General features: G+C 39.1%; 2 protein-coding genes across 2 annotated transcripts; both read right to left on the minus strand.

Moving 5' to 3' along the window:
- Nucleotides 1–2891: 2891 nt before the first annotated feature.
- Nucleotides 2892–6980, minus strand: LOC128474198 (protein NipSnap homolog 3A-like). The gene is made up of 4 exons (XM_053456488.1): nt 6834–6980; nt 5918–6067; nt 4234–4320; nt 2892–3033 (listed from the first exon to the last, which is right to left on the minus strand). The coding sequence occupies exons 1-4, from the start codon at nt 6931–6933 to the stop codon at nt 2957–2959; spliced, it is 414 nt and encodes a 137-aa protein (XP_053312463.1). The 5' UTR covers nt 6934–6980; the 3' UTR covers nt 2892–2956.
- A 2945-nt stretch (nt 6981–9925) lies between these two features.
- LOC128501268 (E3 ubiquitin-protein ligase TRIM32-like) lies at nt 9926–15847 on the minus strand. The gene is made up of 3 exons (XM_053470720.1): nt 15806–15847; nt 13391–13930; nt 9926–10556 (listed from the first exon to the last, which is right to left on the minus strand). The coding sequence occupies exons 1-3, from the start codon at nt 15845–15847 to the stop codon at nt 10194–10196; spliced, it is 945 nt and encodes a 314-aa protein (XP_053326695.1). The 3' UTR covers nt 9926–10193.
- Nucleotides 15848–16123: the final 276 nt, after the last annotated feature.

The following is a 16123-nucleotide window of genomic DNA, read 5'->3' on the forward strand; positions in this document are numbered from 1 at the left end:
AAGTGGGGACTCTCTTTCCGTATTTTAGAATTATTTATAAAGGAAAATGGCGCCCAGGGGCTACTATGTATTTAAATTGGTATTGGTTAGCGGTTTAGTGGGAATGCAGTGCATTGTAGTCACCGCTTCTACCCCAGCAGCACTGATGGATACAAACAGTCCCAGTGCTGGGAATGATCTGGTTACAGGTGCTGGGCCTAGAGGGCTAATGCTTTAGACATTTTCTGTGACTGCTATCTATTGATAAGTCAGTAAGGCTCCCAGAAGAAGTAGGATGACTTTATTTAGACAGGTCAGTTTAACAACAGCAGCCACACACTTCCTGTTGCTGTGACTTTTAGGGCTGTGGTACCCAGCAAGCATGCTAAGATCATAGAACAGAGGGACACCAGGGAGAAAAGAGGGATGTAACAGAACATGAATAACAGCATTTTCAACATGTCTGCCATATTATCCAACCGTTCTGTCCCCCTTTCTCATTCTCGTTTAGTGCACCGACGCAGGTTATTGGCTGCTTATTGTATTGTTTTTCAGGACAAGTATGGCTTTCTTTTGAAAACATATTCATCGATACAATCCGTCTTAATATGCAATGGGGAAAAAACACCTATGTTATACAGAAGCTGCAGCCCTGCAGCTGCCCTCCTATGTGGTGTGACTATTTTAGCCAATGTGTTGAAAGCAATGGTGGCTCTTTCCATCCATGCACACAGGGGTTCTCCAAGTCAGTTGGCTGTTCAGCCATACACATCACTTGCGTGGAAATTAGATCGGGGGAGGTGGAAATGCATATACGAGGATTCTGCCAAATGCCTGCAGAAACGGAAAGGGAGTGTGGAGCTGTCATATATATATATGTGATGGCTGGTGTGGCTCTTTAAATTCTTGGTGTGTTGGCTTTTGAGTTGGCCAAATTCACATGGTCATATTTGAAATAAGGCATGCAAGGCATATGCCTACATCTTTTTTTTTTCAAAGGTGCCACTCCAGAGAAGGTTGCAGTTCGTGTGTTTTGCATTCCAATACATAGATTGATTCATTAGAATTCCCTCTATGCGTTTCTCTCTTTCCATGCCCCTATTTGCATTGCAGGAGATGAGTTTGAACTGGCTATCGGGCATTTGATCAAATGCCCAGTGGGCCAGTGCCTGACATGTCATGCTGGGATAGATAAGGCCCTTGCCCTAACTGCTCACAAAGTGTCCAAAATGTTTGGGTATGGTGAAGGAGACAGACCAAGACATTTTAGACAATGCTACGCTTTCAACTTTGTGGAAACAGTTTGGGGAAGGCCCTTGTTTATTCCAGGATGACTGTGCCCCAGTGCACAAAGCAAGACATGGTTGGATGAGTTTGGAGTGGAAGAACTTGGACAGTCAGGGCTCTGTGTGGGCCATTCAACATCAGTCCCTGACCTCACAAATGTTCTACTGGATGAATGGGCTAAAATTCCAACAGAAACTCTAAAATATTTTGGAAAGTCTTCCCAGTATAGTGGAAACTCTTATAGCTGCAAAGGGGGACCAACTACAAATGAATGTCTATTTTGAATGAAATGTGATAAAAGTCCCTGTTAGGGACTAAAGTAGTATCCATGGCACGGCTTGTGGAAGTCATTAGTGAAATATTGACTACAAAGCCTAATAATGGCCTCCCCGTCATCAGTAGTAGCCCTATAAAGTAAAGGTAGCACGCAGTTGTCTGGGGGAAAACAAAAACTTCAGATAACAACAAATGTAATTTTATTTGCATGAATTAATCACTGTTGCTAATGAAGAAACATGAAAATCACATAGTATGATGCTACTTTCTGCCCTCATCCACTCTAAAAGTACATGTAACACTCTCATACAGCTCTCACGAAGCCTGGAACACATGCCCCCATCTTTCCATAATTCTGCTCTAAGGCCCCACCTCTGTGCTGTTTTGCTTAATAGACTCAACTGATCAAATTACACATCAAGCCATATACCAGGAGAGGGCACCAACATAGCTGACTTGTACCCTTTACCCCACTTCTCTGACTATTATCCTCTCTCCTCCCTTTAGCCTCTAAGTTGCTTGAGTGGATTGTGTTCAATCGCTAACATCCTCTCCTCTTCAGTATTGTTCAGTTTGGTTTCAGACCCCTTCACGCTACTGAAAGAATCCAATGACTTGCTCACTATCAAAGGTCCCTTCTCCTGGATCTCTTTCCGGCTTTTTATACTGTTGAACCGCTACCTTGTTGTTGACTGACTTTCTTCTATGGGTATATGAGAAACAGCTCTCTCCTGTATCTTGTCGTATCTTTCTAATAATTCTATTTTACTTTCTCAGGCTTGCGATCTTCTACTTTATGATAGCATCCCTCAAAGGTCAGTCTGTTTTTTTTTACTGATATACACTAAAATCTGTCTTTCCCTGATCTCTCTCCTTCTCACATGTCCCGCATTACCAACTGCTTGACTGCAATATCTGCTTGAATGTCACAATGCTACCTGAAATCTTATCTCTCGAAAACTGAAGTGAATTTGTTTCTACTACAATTATGTGTAGATTTTCACCCAACAAGAAATCAGACTGGAGTTGTGAAGAGTAATTACATGAGCGTCAGGCATTGTTTGGTTGGATCTTTAAAGGAGGTGTTGATCTTTCGGATCCATTCACTGAAGAGGGAGTTTGCGGGAGAGGTTAACACTTCATACTATTGTTGCGGCTACATACTATGGTTGCGGATACGTACTACTATACCAACAATGCAGTAGCTGCATACCATGTATATTAACTTAATAGAGAAGCGCAGTCTTAAAGGCACTGTATCTTAATAAATAGCGATCGTTGGATCACAGAAGAAAGTTTACATTGAAAAAAATTACAGAATATTAATATATATATATATATATTATTCAATTCAATAGTCAGGCTTTAGGAGTCCCAACATATGGTGCTGGTATCCAGAGAGACTGCCCTGGTGTTATTTGAGGGGGGAGAATGCCGTGGGCTGTAGGAGCACATTCTTCTGGGACACCAGGAATCTCACGCTTTCTCTCACTGAAATGAAGGAAATTAGGAAATTTAGTCAACAAATATACAAAAACAATATCTGAGTTGCTGCACATGTAAAACTCTGTATTTTAATCTTACCTGTTATTTAAGAACCAGATTGAACAAGTTCTGCATTTATATTAATATTAATAGTCTAGCTTTCCAAGTAAATTGCACAATCTGCGAATTTAGCTGCTAAAATTGGTGAATGCAGAGCATTCCTATATTTTTATACTCGCCACAGCTGTTATATGCCAATGGAGTCAGAGACTTGGGGAGCAGATGGACTAGGAGGAACACCGGATGTGTGCACAAATCTCTTTTCACAGCCATATAGAGTGGTTCCATTCAAGACACAAGTGGAGGTAGATCCCAACAGGATTTATGACATGTATTTCAGTAAATACCCCATATAGACCAATTACTTCTACAAGCCTTTTCACTACTCTTTGCTAGTAGTCAGGAACAAGGTGAGAGAAAAGTCGCGTGAGATCGCAGATCCCCTGCTGCTTTCTGAAAGACCACCTAGCGCAAAAAATTGCAGTACCACTAAGAGTCCAATAAATACCTCAGACACTTCTAAAAATGAAAACCTACTCGTTCCACCAAACACATTAAAAGAGATATTAAAAACAAAATTAAAAGCTTTGCAGACTGAACAAAGATTAAAACTGTGTGGGGTATAGTAACAAATGGGAATAGACTGTTATAAAATGAATCCGGTAGTGGCAGAATAGGTGCACCTGTCTTTTACACCATGCCCCCTTTACCTCCTTTATTCTCCTGCAACTACCTAGTCTGGTTTACAGAGATTCCAGTTCTGATTTCACTCTCTCTCATGGCTTAAGCAGACAATCCTTGTACCTTTGGGTTCCCTCTTTAGTTCACATAATCTGGAATACGTATAGTAAACCAGGATTTTTAACTTTTCCTCCATTAGATGGGTGTTGGCAGATATATATTTAACCCCAGATTACTGTCTTTCTAATGAATACTGCCATCTGAGTTACCTGGCATAATCTCATAGAAGACCACCAGATTCCATAAATACACTTATCCAATGCAACTATGTAAAGTTCATTGAGGATGGAAACAGTAAAATCCTTATGAATCATAACTGGGATTAGGGTACACCCTTTTATTGCAACGTGCATAAACATTTGTCCATGTGACAAAAACATATATAAGCAACTGGCATTAACTCACCCGCTGCAGCCACCCTTGCATCTTCATAAGCTAGACGTCTTCCAGCGGCGCGACTGTCTTCATTCTCGTACCACCATAAAACATGGACTTGTAAAAACAAACATTAAATCATTGAATATGTGTACCCTGTAATAAGCATTCTAACACTTAGACTGTAATCACGCTTAGACTGCAATCACACTTAGACTGTAAGCTATGTGGGTCAGACTGGGGCATCCTTTCCTAATGTATTCATACTAGGGTGACCACATTTTATTTCTGCCATTCAGGGACACACTATGAAGCGCATGAGATCACATACACACAGGTGTGTATGTACTTTTTGTGAAGTAAAGACTATGATTGCAATATGATTTTAAAGTAACAGCTGAACTGACAGTTTATTTAATATTAGCCCCTGCTGCCCATATATATATATATATATATATATATATATATTAATATTAGACCCTGCTGCCAATACATTTTATATTGAAAAGATTGGACCCTACGTAAGCATTTCATTGGGCCCTGCCTCACGCTCCCTAGCATGCAATCACTCCCTCCACTCTACACATTAGCACCCAGCTTTGCATGTATAGATCAATTGAAATTTACATGTGAACTCAGCACTGAAGTAATATAATCAGAAACACAAATCCTGTATTTGCAGGTATACAATAATAATGTATGGAAACATAGCATTCAGCACTACGGAATTTGATGACGCTATATAAAACAATAAATAATAATAAATAATAATAATAGCATTGCAGGTATAGATAAACAGAACACCCAAGCCCAACATTGCAGGTATAGATCAACTGGACATTACATGTAAACTCAGCACTGAGGGTATAGATCAAATAAATACATGGAAACAGCATAGCAGGTATTGGTCAACTGAATACCTGTATTTGCAGGTATACATAAATAATGTAAGGAAACATAGCATAGCAGATATGAATCAACAGAATAACACATAAACCCAACTTTGCAGGTATAGATAAATTGGAAATCACCTACAAATTCAGCATTAAAGGTATAGATAAAACCCTAAATTACAGGCATAAATCACAGGTTGCACACCTCAAAGTCATCCCTGGCGTCCACACTGCCCACATAGAACCTAATCAGCACCCAGATAACACACATAGGACTTGCCATCTTTGTCCGTAAACAGCCCAGCATGAGTCAACTTTGTCCCATAAACACCCTGCCTGTGCCATCTTGGTCCCCAGGGCTCAAACACCCTGCTTGTGCTACCTTTGTCTTCCCACAAATAATTTATACATCTATGATGTTTTCATTCACATAATTCATTCACACAATCATTTATTCTCTCACTCATTCACACAAATCATTTACACATATTAATGCATTCTCACAGTCATTAATTCTCTTCCACACATTAATTCATTCTCTCACTCATTCAGACAATTCACCCACACATTAATTCATTAATTCTCTCACTCATTCACGCAATTCATCCTCACACTAATTAATTCTCTTACTCATTCTCACTCTTTATTTCAATATCCGTACTACCTTCTTTCTATTTACCCCCTCTCCCCCTTGCTTACTATCTACCCCTCCCCTTTCTCACTATCTACCCCCTCTCCCTCCCTTTTTTTTGCAAGACAAATTCACATATTTGCATCTCCATAGAGTTCATTTTACAAAAAAATGTAGCAGAGGTTACTACCTTGGTTTAGTGATCCATACTCCGTGTTGAAGACACCAACAAGTTCAGTGTAGCTGGTATTTACATAAGCAGAGATGGCGGCTCTGAATGCATCCCCCCAAATGGCCAGTCCTCCAGGCTTCAGCTGAAAGGTCACCAATTCATAAACCCCTATCAAAAAAAGGAAAAAAGGTTTTTCATATAATTATTATGATAGTAAATTAAAAGTGTATGTTGCAGAGGACCTAAATATTGAGACATCTTTACAAATATCGGTAGACTGATGTGGGTCAGCAGAAATATTTTTAGGGTTGATCTGGAATTCAACCAACTTAGCCTGTTCCTTTTGGCAACTATTCATTTCCTAGTGAAATTAATCTAAGGTCCCAAACAGTGCTTATGAAATCACAATTTCATAGCTACATTCCCAAGTATTACCCAGTTGTGTCGCAAATGACTTCAAAGGCAATTTGGTTCAGAGGGTCAGATTTACACAATGTAAGGGGCCTGCACTGGTGGTAAATCACTCACACACACACAGAACCTCCTCGGCAGATCGGCCAACTCCCAAGAAATCAATCAATATATGCATTATATAAATTGTTGTCTACCCCAAGCACTCCAGGCCCTAAACCAGTGCCTAGGATGCCTTGAATATGATCCAGCTCTATTTGGAAATACAGCTCCCACTGTGCTTCCATGCAAATCTGATGCAAATCTGATGTACAATGTTATGTAACGGTTGGGGAAACTATGTCATGACTATATCACCAAGCCCATATGAGGAAATTCAAACTGAAAGTACTTTGACACCTGCTTGGGGGAAACTAAGATGAGATCACAGAATGACACACCCTGCCAATTTGGGTTCCTAGGATTTTCAAAAGGTCCATATATTTTTGGGTGAGCCCAGCAGGTCACAATACTACTCACTCACCTTGTTTTTCAGGCTGACGTAGTTTGCACCACGGTAATAAGTATGCAATTTCATTGTACTGTTCGTCTACCATTGGCGCTGCTATAGCAGTATAGTTCATGAAATCAGCATCTTGAGAAATGTTTTCCCGAACTGTTGCCCGTTCTGTAAAATTGTCTTAAGCAAAGAAAAACCGAAAACAAAACAGTTTACAGTGTGCAGGATTTGCATTTAGTTATACTGTACAGAAATCTACCTATTACCAGAGCATTAATGCCCAGGTGGTTTTCATGGATTTAGATGGTTTTATGGTTAATGGTCAAAGCACGTTTATTGAAAGCGTGTGCTTTTTTTTAACTCAAGGAGGTGGCAGTGTTCCATCTTAAAACTAATATAGAATTGCTCCTAGATTTAAAAAAGTGTGACCCACCAAGCTAATGACAAATTAGATGAATTTGCCACAAAATAATGGGTTTTTTTTTAAAATCCACCAAAGACGTAGGCAACATGTAAAGATGATCATCATCTTAAGACTCATTACTTTAGAAATAAACGAAGTAGGTTATAATTCTGCATACCATATTTCCAGATGTGCAACACCTTATTAAGGCCTCCTAACTCCATAGTGAAGTAGCCAATCAGCTCTGAGTGCCTAGTGCGACTGTACATGTTCTCATTAGCAAGCCTCATGAATTCGGGCATCATCGATGGTTTGACGGTATATGTGCGAAATTCATAGAAAGTCGTGTCTGCCTGGTAGTGGCCAGTCGCAAAACAGTCACAAAAGAGCACAAGTAATACAGCACTTGTGAAGATGACCTTGGGGTAAGGAAACAAGTCATTAGCATCTCAACAACACCAAAGCACTTGGACAAACTTGGACTAAATTAGAGCAATTCTTTATTAAGCAGCTGTGTTTATTTAAGATTTATAAGAACACTAAACACAGAATTGTCTCCATCAACAGATGATGATGATACCTGTTGTCTACAGGAGGGAATGATGTCAGTATGGCTTTAAAGGTGTACTCCAGACATTTTATCATTGTCATTTGTCTTTTCCCTTAAGGTTTAATGACATAAAAAACAACATAGAAACTTTAAAGAATCTTTTCCAGTTTCTATGGCAACAACAGATCAGTGCATGCAAGTGGACCATAACTTCCAAACGTAGGTACATATACATAAAGACACTTAGGTGCAGACGGAATAAGATATTGGCGTTTAAGAATAAATATTTACCTCTATAATAGTCAGGGCATATGGATTCAGTTACACGGTGGTAGACAACATTCTAGACATGGATACTACGTCTAAAAAGCAGTTTTTGTGCAATGTGATGCAAATACCATAGCGACCAATGGAATGGACCCGTAGCTCCACTTTTACCACTTTGTGTCATAATGTCTTGCCATACATAATCCATATAGTGTGCAGAGAGCTGCACATACATCGTTGGCGATATTATGAACATAAAAGAAGGAATAAGTGAGCCTTTGATAAACTGGCTTTAAATTATTATTCTATTATATGTGTAGTAGCATAACAAGTGTTAATGTGGCACCAAATGTATCCATTCTTATACAACAACATGACATATAGGACACAGGTGAGATGGTTACTAAATAGTTAATATCTACTATCCTTATAGAGCTCAATAGCGGACTGTAAGATTGTAAGATAAAATGTTCAAAAACTCTATACAGAACATTTAAGTATTTTGCTACATGAATCTCACCTGTGTGCATGCCGGCAGCTTTGTCCTGGTAGAAGCATCTGGTACACACAGCTTGCCCCTTGGAAAAAGGCACCTTAAAGTGGGCATCATGTTGAGATCGGTTAACCCTTTGCGCAGGTCAGCTGCTACCTTGGTTTATGGCAGTGATCACCCAGATCAGTGAGTGACTGTCGCAGGGCTCAGTGTCGGCTGCCGCACAGGGTGCAGACTAAATATCCTACCTGCCGGGGCAGCCTCCTCCCCCTTAGGGCAAACCACTGGAAGTGAAATTAAGGGGCGGGTAGTCTGTATCATGCAACCCAAAAGTGTCACCATGCTATAAAAAAGCATAGCTCTCAACTCTCTGTATTTTCTGAATATTTATAAAACAAAATGGGGTGCAACCTTTGCATGGGTCTTTTAACTTCCTCTATACCCACATATGTAAAGGTAGACCATTAACTGTGTGATTCTGGTTATCTGCTGTAATGGTTCTGGTGTGTAACTGGTTGGTCTGTCGTGACAGACGCTCGAATGGAGGAAAATGGAGGAAATCTTGTCAGTGAAGCGTGATTATGTGGGGCAAAAATGAGTTATCTTCAGTTGAAACGCCAGCGATCTTCTCCACCACAAAGGCTTAGCTGATCCTGTATATGGCATTTGTATTACCTTACTGAGAGAGTGGTAGATAAATAGAACAGCGTCCCAGTAGTGAATTTAAACATCTGTGGGTAGGCATAAAGCAATTGTGCATCTAAGACAAGATCAAGGACTAATGAATGTCTGAGTCTTTATTGTGGAAAAATGGACAGACTTGATATATTGTAACAACACATGAGAAGCACTTGGCCTTTGTTTCCATATTTATATTTAAGAGTCAACTCACCTTCAACATTCCAACATTTGAAATGGCCAAAGAGGGACACTTTTGTTTTAACGGGTATGGCTAGGGCTTTATTGAGACTTTTTATCTTGTTTTTGTTTTGTTTATATTACCTGTACTTGTCATTAAGCAAGACATTTAGAAAAAGATACATATATCATATACCGGTATTTTATTCACACAATTTGTTACAAACACATCGCAGTTTATATACACATTGTGACCTTTAGGGCTGTAGAACCACAATATTATCATACACACATATTCTGTCCTTTCTAAAAATAGGCATTTGGGAGTTATGATTATTAATTAATCTTGATGGTTTATATAAGATTCCTGCCATTATTATTTTTTTGTCATCTCAGCGTAACATTCTGGGCTCCTAACCATGACTATTTAACTGATCACTTAATATTAACTAGCTTAATATATTTGTAAGCATAAATATAACTCCACATCCTCATCCATGACTTTACACTAATTATAATTCAATGGGAGCAAAGTACAAGCTTGGACATCTTCCATGATAAACTATGTGTGGAACAAGAAAATTGTGCCTCTGCAGGCCCAGTTATCTTTGGACGCCAATACTTCTACTTGTTATAAAAATATATTCATAGCTCAAGGTCTAATACTGGATACGTATCCTTTATATTTTAAAGTGAACCTGCCATTGGGGGAGTGTTATAAAGGCATGTTACAATGTCATCAAATGATTTAGCAATTTCAAAAATATGTTAGATCCTTTCTGCTGTGGAGAACCGGATGTTCTTTGTATAATTTTAATATATGAATTCCTGTCTGTATTTATACATTTTTACACAGTGGTGATAACAGTCAGTCACAACAAGAAGTCCATTCTTTGTTACAGTGATCCCACTAGGTCCCTCCAAGTCTTGGGTCACGACCAGCTCTGATAAGGATGAGTCCCGACTAAAGAGGGTGACGTTGTTCTTCCCTTTGTCTGCTACAAAAAAATTGCCACTTGTATCCACGCAGATTCCTGATGGGTTCATAAAGCTGTAGTGGTCCCCATATGTAGGACCTATGGTCTTCTTAAGTGCTCGTTCACTGTCAATAATCTTGACACAGCAGCCTGCGTTTCGCCCAAACAGCTGCCCCTCTGTGACCAGCAAATCTTCATCCTGCAAAAGAAATTTGTTTTACGGCATTGTAAATCAATTCTCTCAATCCTGGAATCACTAAACATCCACATTTATAATTACTGCACCCAACTTGGACTAGCCACCAAACTGTAGTATAAAGTTCATGCATAGTGTTTTTGGATTATAGGAGATTTTTGTAGCCCTGACTAAAATTTTGGTTTTATTTTATTTTGCTCCAATAAATTTACTTTATCTGCATTTGTTGTTAGTCGGGTTATTTGATGGGGTTTCCTGCTCAAACACCACATGAGGGTGATTTATTTATGGCAATGCTAATGAAGTCCTGTTTTACATTGAAATCTGTTCCTCCGTACAGTTTCATTGGTCAGCATGTGTAATTAAGACTGAACCATTCTATTATTTACCAAAAGGCAGGATGGTACTGAGCCAGGACACATAAATAACTAATATAGATATCTGAAAATTGTACACTGGAACTGCTTAAAAAAAGAAACCATATTTCTATCTGATACCAGTTATACAATCTTGGTTGGGAGTTTCCCTTTAAAATAATTGAATGATACTCTCATGCATCACCTCTTCATTTTCCCATCTACAAGATTTCACTCGGGCTGCCCCATATCTCTGGAATCACTTCTTCAGAGAAGAACCATTTTAGCTGCTAGAACTGTCACTGTTACAACCCCACACCTCTCACCCTTTCTCTGTGCCTTATGTTTGTCGCCCCATTTCCTCAAGATTGTAAGCTTGCGAGCAGGGCCCTCTCCACCTAATGTATCGGTTTGTCTTAGTCAATTCTCGTCTTGTCATACCCCTTGAATGTATGTATTGTATTAAGCGCTGCATAAATTGTTGGCACTATATAAATAAAATATAATAAATAACAATATTTTTGTAGCAATTTTAAGTCCATTTAATTTTGGATTTTATATTATATGAGTCTGTCCTGTATTTTGTTGTGTTTAATTCCAGTGACATTTGCAAAATAATTGTTCCCCCAGTAGGTGGCAGAATATTCATATTTATTTCCAGTAATCTCAAGTAACAAAATAACTTCTGATAAATATCCCACTACATCTATTTCCGAGAAATGTGATTTCCATAAAAGGATGTAGTCATTAAGCTATGAAAATTAATTGTATGATGTGTGGTAATGCCTGCCAGTAAAACAGCAGTAAGGGTTGTGCAATTAACCATTGCCTAATCTCTGAGTCAGGTGAAGCTATTTCAAAGGCTGTTAATTGTTAATTTAGTAGTAGTCAGCCTATATTAGACCCCATTAGAAATGCAAGCATAATAATCGTCGGGATGTCCCTACAAAATACCAAGCAGCTTCTACTGTTTCGCATGCTTTGTTACCTTTTCCCTCTCTTCTCTCCTGGATCATGATCATACTGTGACGTCTATATCTTAACTCACATGCTGCTACACAGACACAAGAACAGCCAAAATTCTGATTCATCCATTCTTCATTGTTAATGGTGATTACATATACCGGCCTTAAATGTCCTACTTTTTCCTCTGAGCCCTCTACAGTCCCAATAAAATGTCACTTGCAGGTTTATCTTTATTCCCCATTCCTATTCTCGATCGATTTGCTTTCACCTTGATTGCCTAATTGTAAGCTTTAACAAAGCTCACAATCCTTAAACATAACCACCAGTCATCTTCTTCTTGTCCAAATCTTCACTTTCTACCTATTTTCCTATTCCATATGTGTCTTTCACAGCCTGCACCTAGAACTGATCTAAAGGCACATTTAAACTCAACAGAAAGGCTCAGTCGATTAAGTTTGTGTTAACGCACAAAGCATTATACCTGTACACCTCCTCATTGTTCTACCTCAATGGCCTAGGTATAGACACCCTAAGTTCAACTCCTTATCAATTATCGACTAAAATCAACCTATCCATCCTCCTTTTTTTTTTTTTACTTCAGATGATCACCATTTAATGGCAGTCCTAGAACACATGCCCAGAGTAGGGTGACCACATGTCCCGGATGCATTGTCCCGGAATTCATTTTTCGTTACCCGGAGAAGAGAGAGGGACACCGAGCGGTCGCTCATTAAGTTTTCAGCAACCGCTCGGCACGCCCCTTAGTCTCCTTCACAAGGACTCTAGCTTGGTCGCAGAGCAGGGAGACAGAGGCCTTGCGCTCCCACCGCAGGACTTCTGGAAGGTAAATGAACTACAAAGGGGGGAGAGGGTAGATAATGAGAAGGTGAGGAGAGGGGGTAGATAGTGAGAAGGGAGGGAGAGGGGGTAGATAGAAGGGAGGGAGAGGGGGTAGATAGTGAGAAGGGAGGGAGAGGGAGTAGAACATGAGAAAGGGGGTAGATAGTGAGAGGGGGAGGGGATGAAAGTGTGAATTAGTGAGTGACTGTAAAAATGTTTGTGTATATCATAGATGTATAATTGATTTGTGGAAAGGCAAAGATGGCACAAGCAGGGTGTTTGAGCCTTGGGGACCAAGATGGGACAGGCAGGGTGTTTATGGGACAAAGATGGCATAAGACAGCCTGTTTGGGGATAAAGTTGACTCATCCAGGAGTGTTTGGGGCAAAGATAGCAAGTCCTATGTGTGTTATCTTGGTGCTTCTCAGGTTTTATGTGGACAGTGAGGGCTGGCTTTGGGTTGTGCAACCTGTGATTTATGCCTGTAATTTAGGGGGTTTATCTATACCTTTTAATGCTGAGTTTTTATGTGAATTCCAGTTGACCTATACCTGCAAAGCTGGGTTTGTGTGCACGTGTTTAACAGACAAACACAAAAATTAATTTGGCAAGTATGTATCTCCCAATGTGGATCAGTCAGTAATGTACATTGTTATGTTATTCACTGGCAAATACCTCAGTCACAGCAACATGCTCAGGTCTTTGGAGTCCATCTATAACGTTAGTCTTGAGGATGGCATTCATCCTCCAATCTACACCAACAATGTGTATTTTGCCTCCATCTGTCCAATCAGTTACTGCGATACGATTAGATTTCAAAACAGAAAGTCCATAGGAATGTTTCCAGTCTGCCTTTGATGACTTGAGTAGGTGGATCATTTCCCCTTCCTTAGAGAACACTTTTATACCTTTAGAACCATCAGACACTAAAAAAAGTCCTTCTTGAGTGCAGGCCACATCTCCAAGGTGCTTCGTAGATTCTGAGCCATAAGAAAATGTTTGCTTATGGTATCCATCTAGAGAGAAAATCTGAATTTGTTGATTACCAGTGTCTTTAATGGCAAGATCACCTTCCAAGGTGTTTGTCACACCCGTGGGCCATATGAATTTCCCAGCTTCTGAGCCGAAACCTCCTAGCTGCTTCACTAAACTATTGTAAAATAGTCTTTGTATCCCAGAAAGTTTCCAATCCTTGTTAAATTCATGCATGGCCTTCTAGAAGAAGCAGAAAAAGAAAAAAAGTGTTCAAGGAAAAGTTATTTGACTTTCAGGGGACCAAAAACTACTATATTACTCCATACCTTACTTAATTATGACCCATGCCCACCCCTGTATTTTTACATCATGCATAGAACAATAGCAACTCTGTACAAGGTATTGTAGCTTATTATATCTAGGAGCGTGATCTCTGCAGTACATATACACTATATGACCAAAACCACGTGGGCACTATGGTGACCACATTTTTTTTCTGCCATTCAGGGACACTCTGAATCATACACTGATTCACATATGCACACCATCACATACACATAAAATACATTTTATATTATATATGTATATATATCTCACATACACACTGATTTACATATACTATATATATTAATTATTAAGAAGGCTTGGAAACCACGTTGATTTCAGATTTAATAATATACATACAATCATTACAGACATGAGTAGATATAGCATGTTAACCCCTCTAACCAGGCATGAGGAGATTCAGAGGATTAACTCCTTTATTACCAGACATTACACACACAGTCACACAAACACACGGGTTGTGTGTCTTCGTCCTTGTATAAGTGTTGCCACCGCCATCTTCGTTTCTTCGGTATTCGGGCTGAACAATGAAAACACACCCTTCTTGCTCGTTTTCATGTTCGTCAAATACGAATACACAAGTCTAATTAATAGTTTCTTTTACTGCAGAATTTTACTGTAAATGTACTAGTGTGGGTACATTGGAGAAGATATAGTGATTATAGTGACAAGACAAACATTATAGTGTAGTAATTAATCCAATAAATGTGCAGAGGCTGTAAACAAATATAGAGAATCTTACACTTTATAGAGCAATAAATAAAAACTCTTGCTTGACTTATTGTAAAATTGGAACATGCGCATTACAGATTTCAAACATGGAATTCTGACAGATCCGTTTGTCGGATCTCATTTAAGACACAGTAGAGGTCCCGTGCAGCTGATTCCACACCGGCACCTTCCAAAGTAAGTCTAACAAAAAAAAAATGAAAACATTTTTCACATCCACTTTGCAGATTTACCGTGTTTTATTTTTCTGAGTGGATATGTGAAAGAACAAAATAGGTCTTGATTTCTGTTCAGTAACACCCCGAGTACAGAAATACCCCACATGCAAAGATCTTTTGTGGTGCCCGGAGAAACCTTGGCCCCTGTCCTTGAAGCTGCCTCTGGCAGGGACACAAACCGTAAACCGGTCAACTGCTATGAGTATATCACTAATCTAGTTCCCTGAGTCCATTTTAATCTGAGTTGAAATATATTTAAATTATATTAAGGTTTTTTAAATAAAACTAATAAAATATTACTAAATTATAACCCGTCACAAAGAATCTGTGAAGCAACTCGCCTTTTGCAGTAACCAACACACGTTTTATTTTTAAAATGCCACCTATTTAGTATAGGTTTACTTTGAGGATCAGATATATGATCTGCCTGCTCTACTCCAAAAACCAATTTGAAGCAAAGAGTGTCGGCATATTTTCACTGGAAAAAAAAAACCATTTAGTGGACAGCACCTTCTTTGGGAGAGTGGACACCCACCTTGGTTCAAGTTGTTGGTTTTTTGGATATGGCGTATAGCGTGTGATCTGTGTAAATATATATATTTTTGTAGGAGACCAGGGTATTTTATTAGTTATACCAAGGGGATTCTGAGATATAAATCCCGCATTAGGCTTAGTTTATATGTTTTAAGTTTATGGCTATACGTGGCTTAACATAGCATTCTATTAAAAGCAGCAGTGAAGAGTCCACATTTACTACTCATACAGTAAATAATAAAGCAGTCCCGTACAAAGCACAAACACTCATTACAAAGAGAATCTGTACCTCTTCCTCATCCAGGTCCTGTAAATAATAGGAATCTAGCATGATTTTAATGGAGTTCAACTTCCTCAATGAAAGCAGTAATGAGAAATGACACATTTCATTGATTATCATATACACACAATTGTATGATATTTAAAAAGCATGCTCACGAAAATGTATGATCTGTGCATGAAGATAGCATTATGATGCCCCAAACAGCCTCACTAAAGAACATATATAAAAATAATATAAAAAAAATAATAAATGATTGACGTTATGGAGAAGCTGCAGCTCCAGAGCCTCCTGGAGCTGACTGGCAGTAAGTATAGCGTGTGTCAG

Source organism: Spea bombifrons, chromosome 1 (genome assembly GCF_027358695.1).
Source record: "Spea bombifrons isolate aSpeBom1 chromosome 1, aSpeBom1.2.pri, whole genome shotgun sequence".
Lineage (NCBI taxonomy): Eukaryota > Metazoa > Chordata > Amphibia > Anura > Pelobatidae > Spea > Spea bombifrons.

What these genes read in the sequence shown, in the direction of transcription:
- LOC128474198 (XM_053456488.1), bottom strand. Translation starts at nt 6,933, where the DNA reads ATGAACTATACTGCTATAGCAGCGCCAATGGTAGACGAACAGTACAAT. An exon ending in ACGTCAGCCTGAAAAACAAG is followed by an intron (nt 6,068 to 6,833) that starts GTGAGTGAGTAG and finishes TTTTTTTGATAG; the next exon opens with GGGTTTATGAATTGGTGACC. An exon ending in TGCAAGGGTGGCTGCAGCGG is followed by an intron (nt 3,034 to 4,233) that starts GTGAGTTAATGC and finishes CCTTCATTTCAG; the next exon opens with TGAGAGAAAGCGTGAGATTC.
- LOC128501268 (XM_053470720.1), bottom strand. Translation starts at nt 15,847, where the DNA reads ATGCTAGATTCCTATTATTTACAGGACCTGGATGAGGAAGAG. An exon ending in AGGACCTGGATGAGGAAGAG is followed by an intron (nt 13,931 to 15,805) that starts GTACAGATTCTC and finishes TGCTTCTTCTAG; the next exon opens with AAGGCCATGCATGAATTTAA. An exon ending in AGCATGTTGCTGTGACTGAG is followed by an intron (nt 10,557 to 13,390) that starts GTATTTGCCAGT and finishes TTTCTTTTGCAG; the next exon opens with GATGAAGATTTGCTGGTCAC.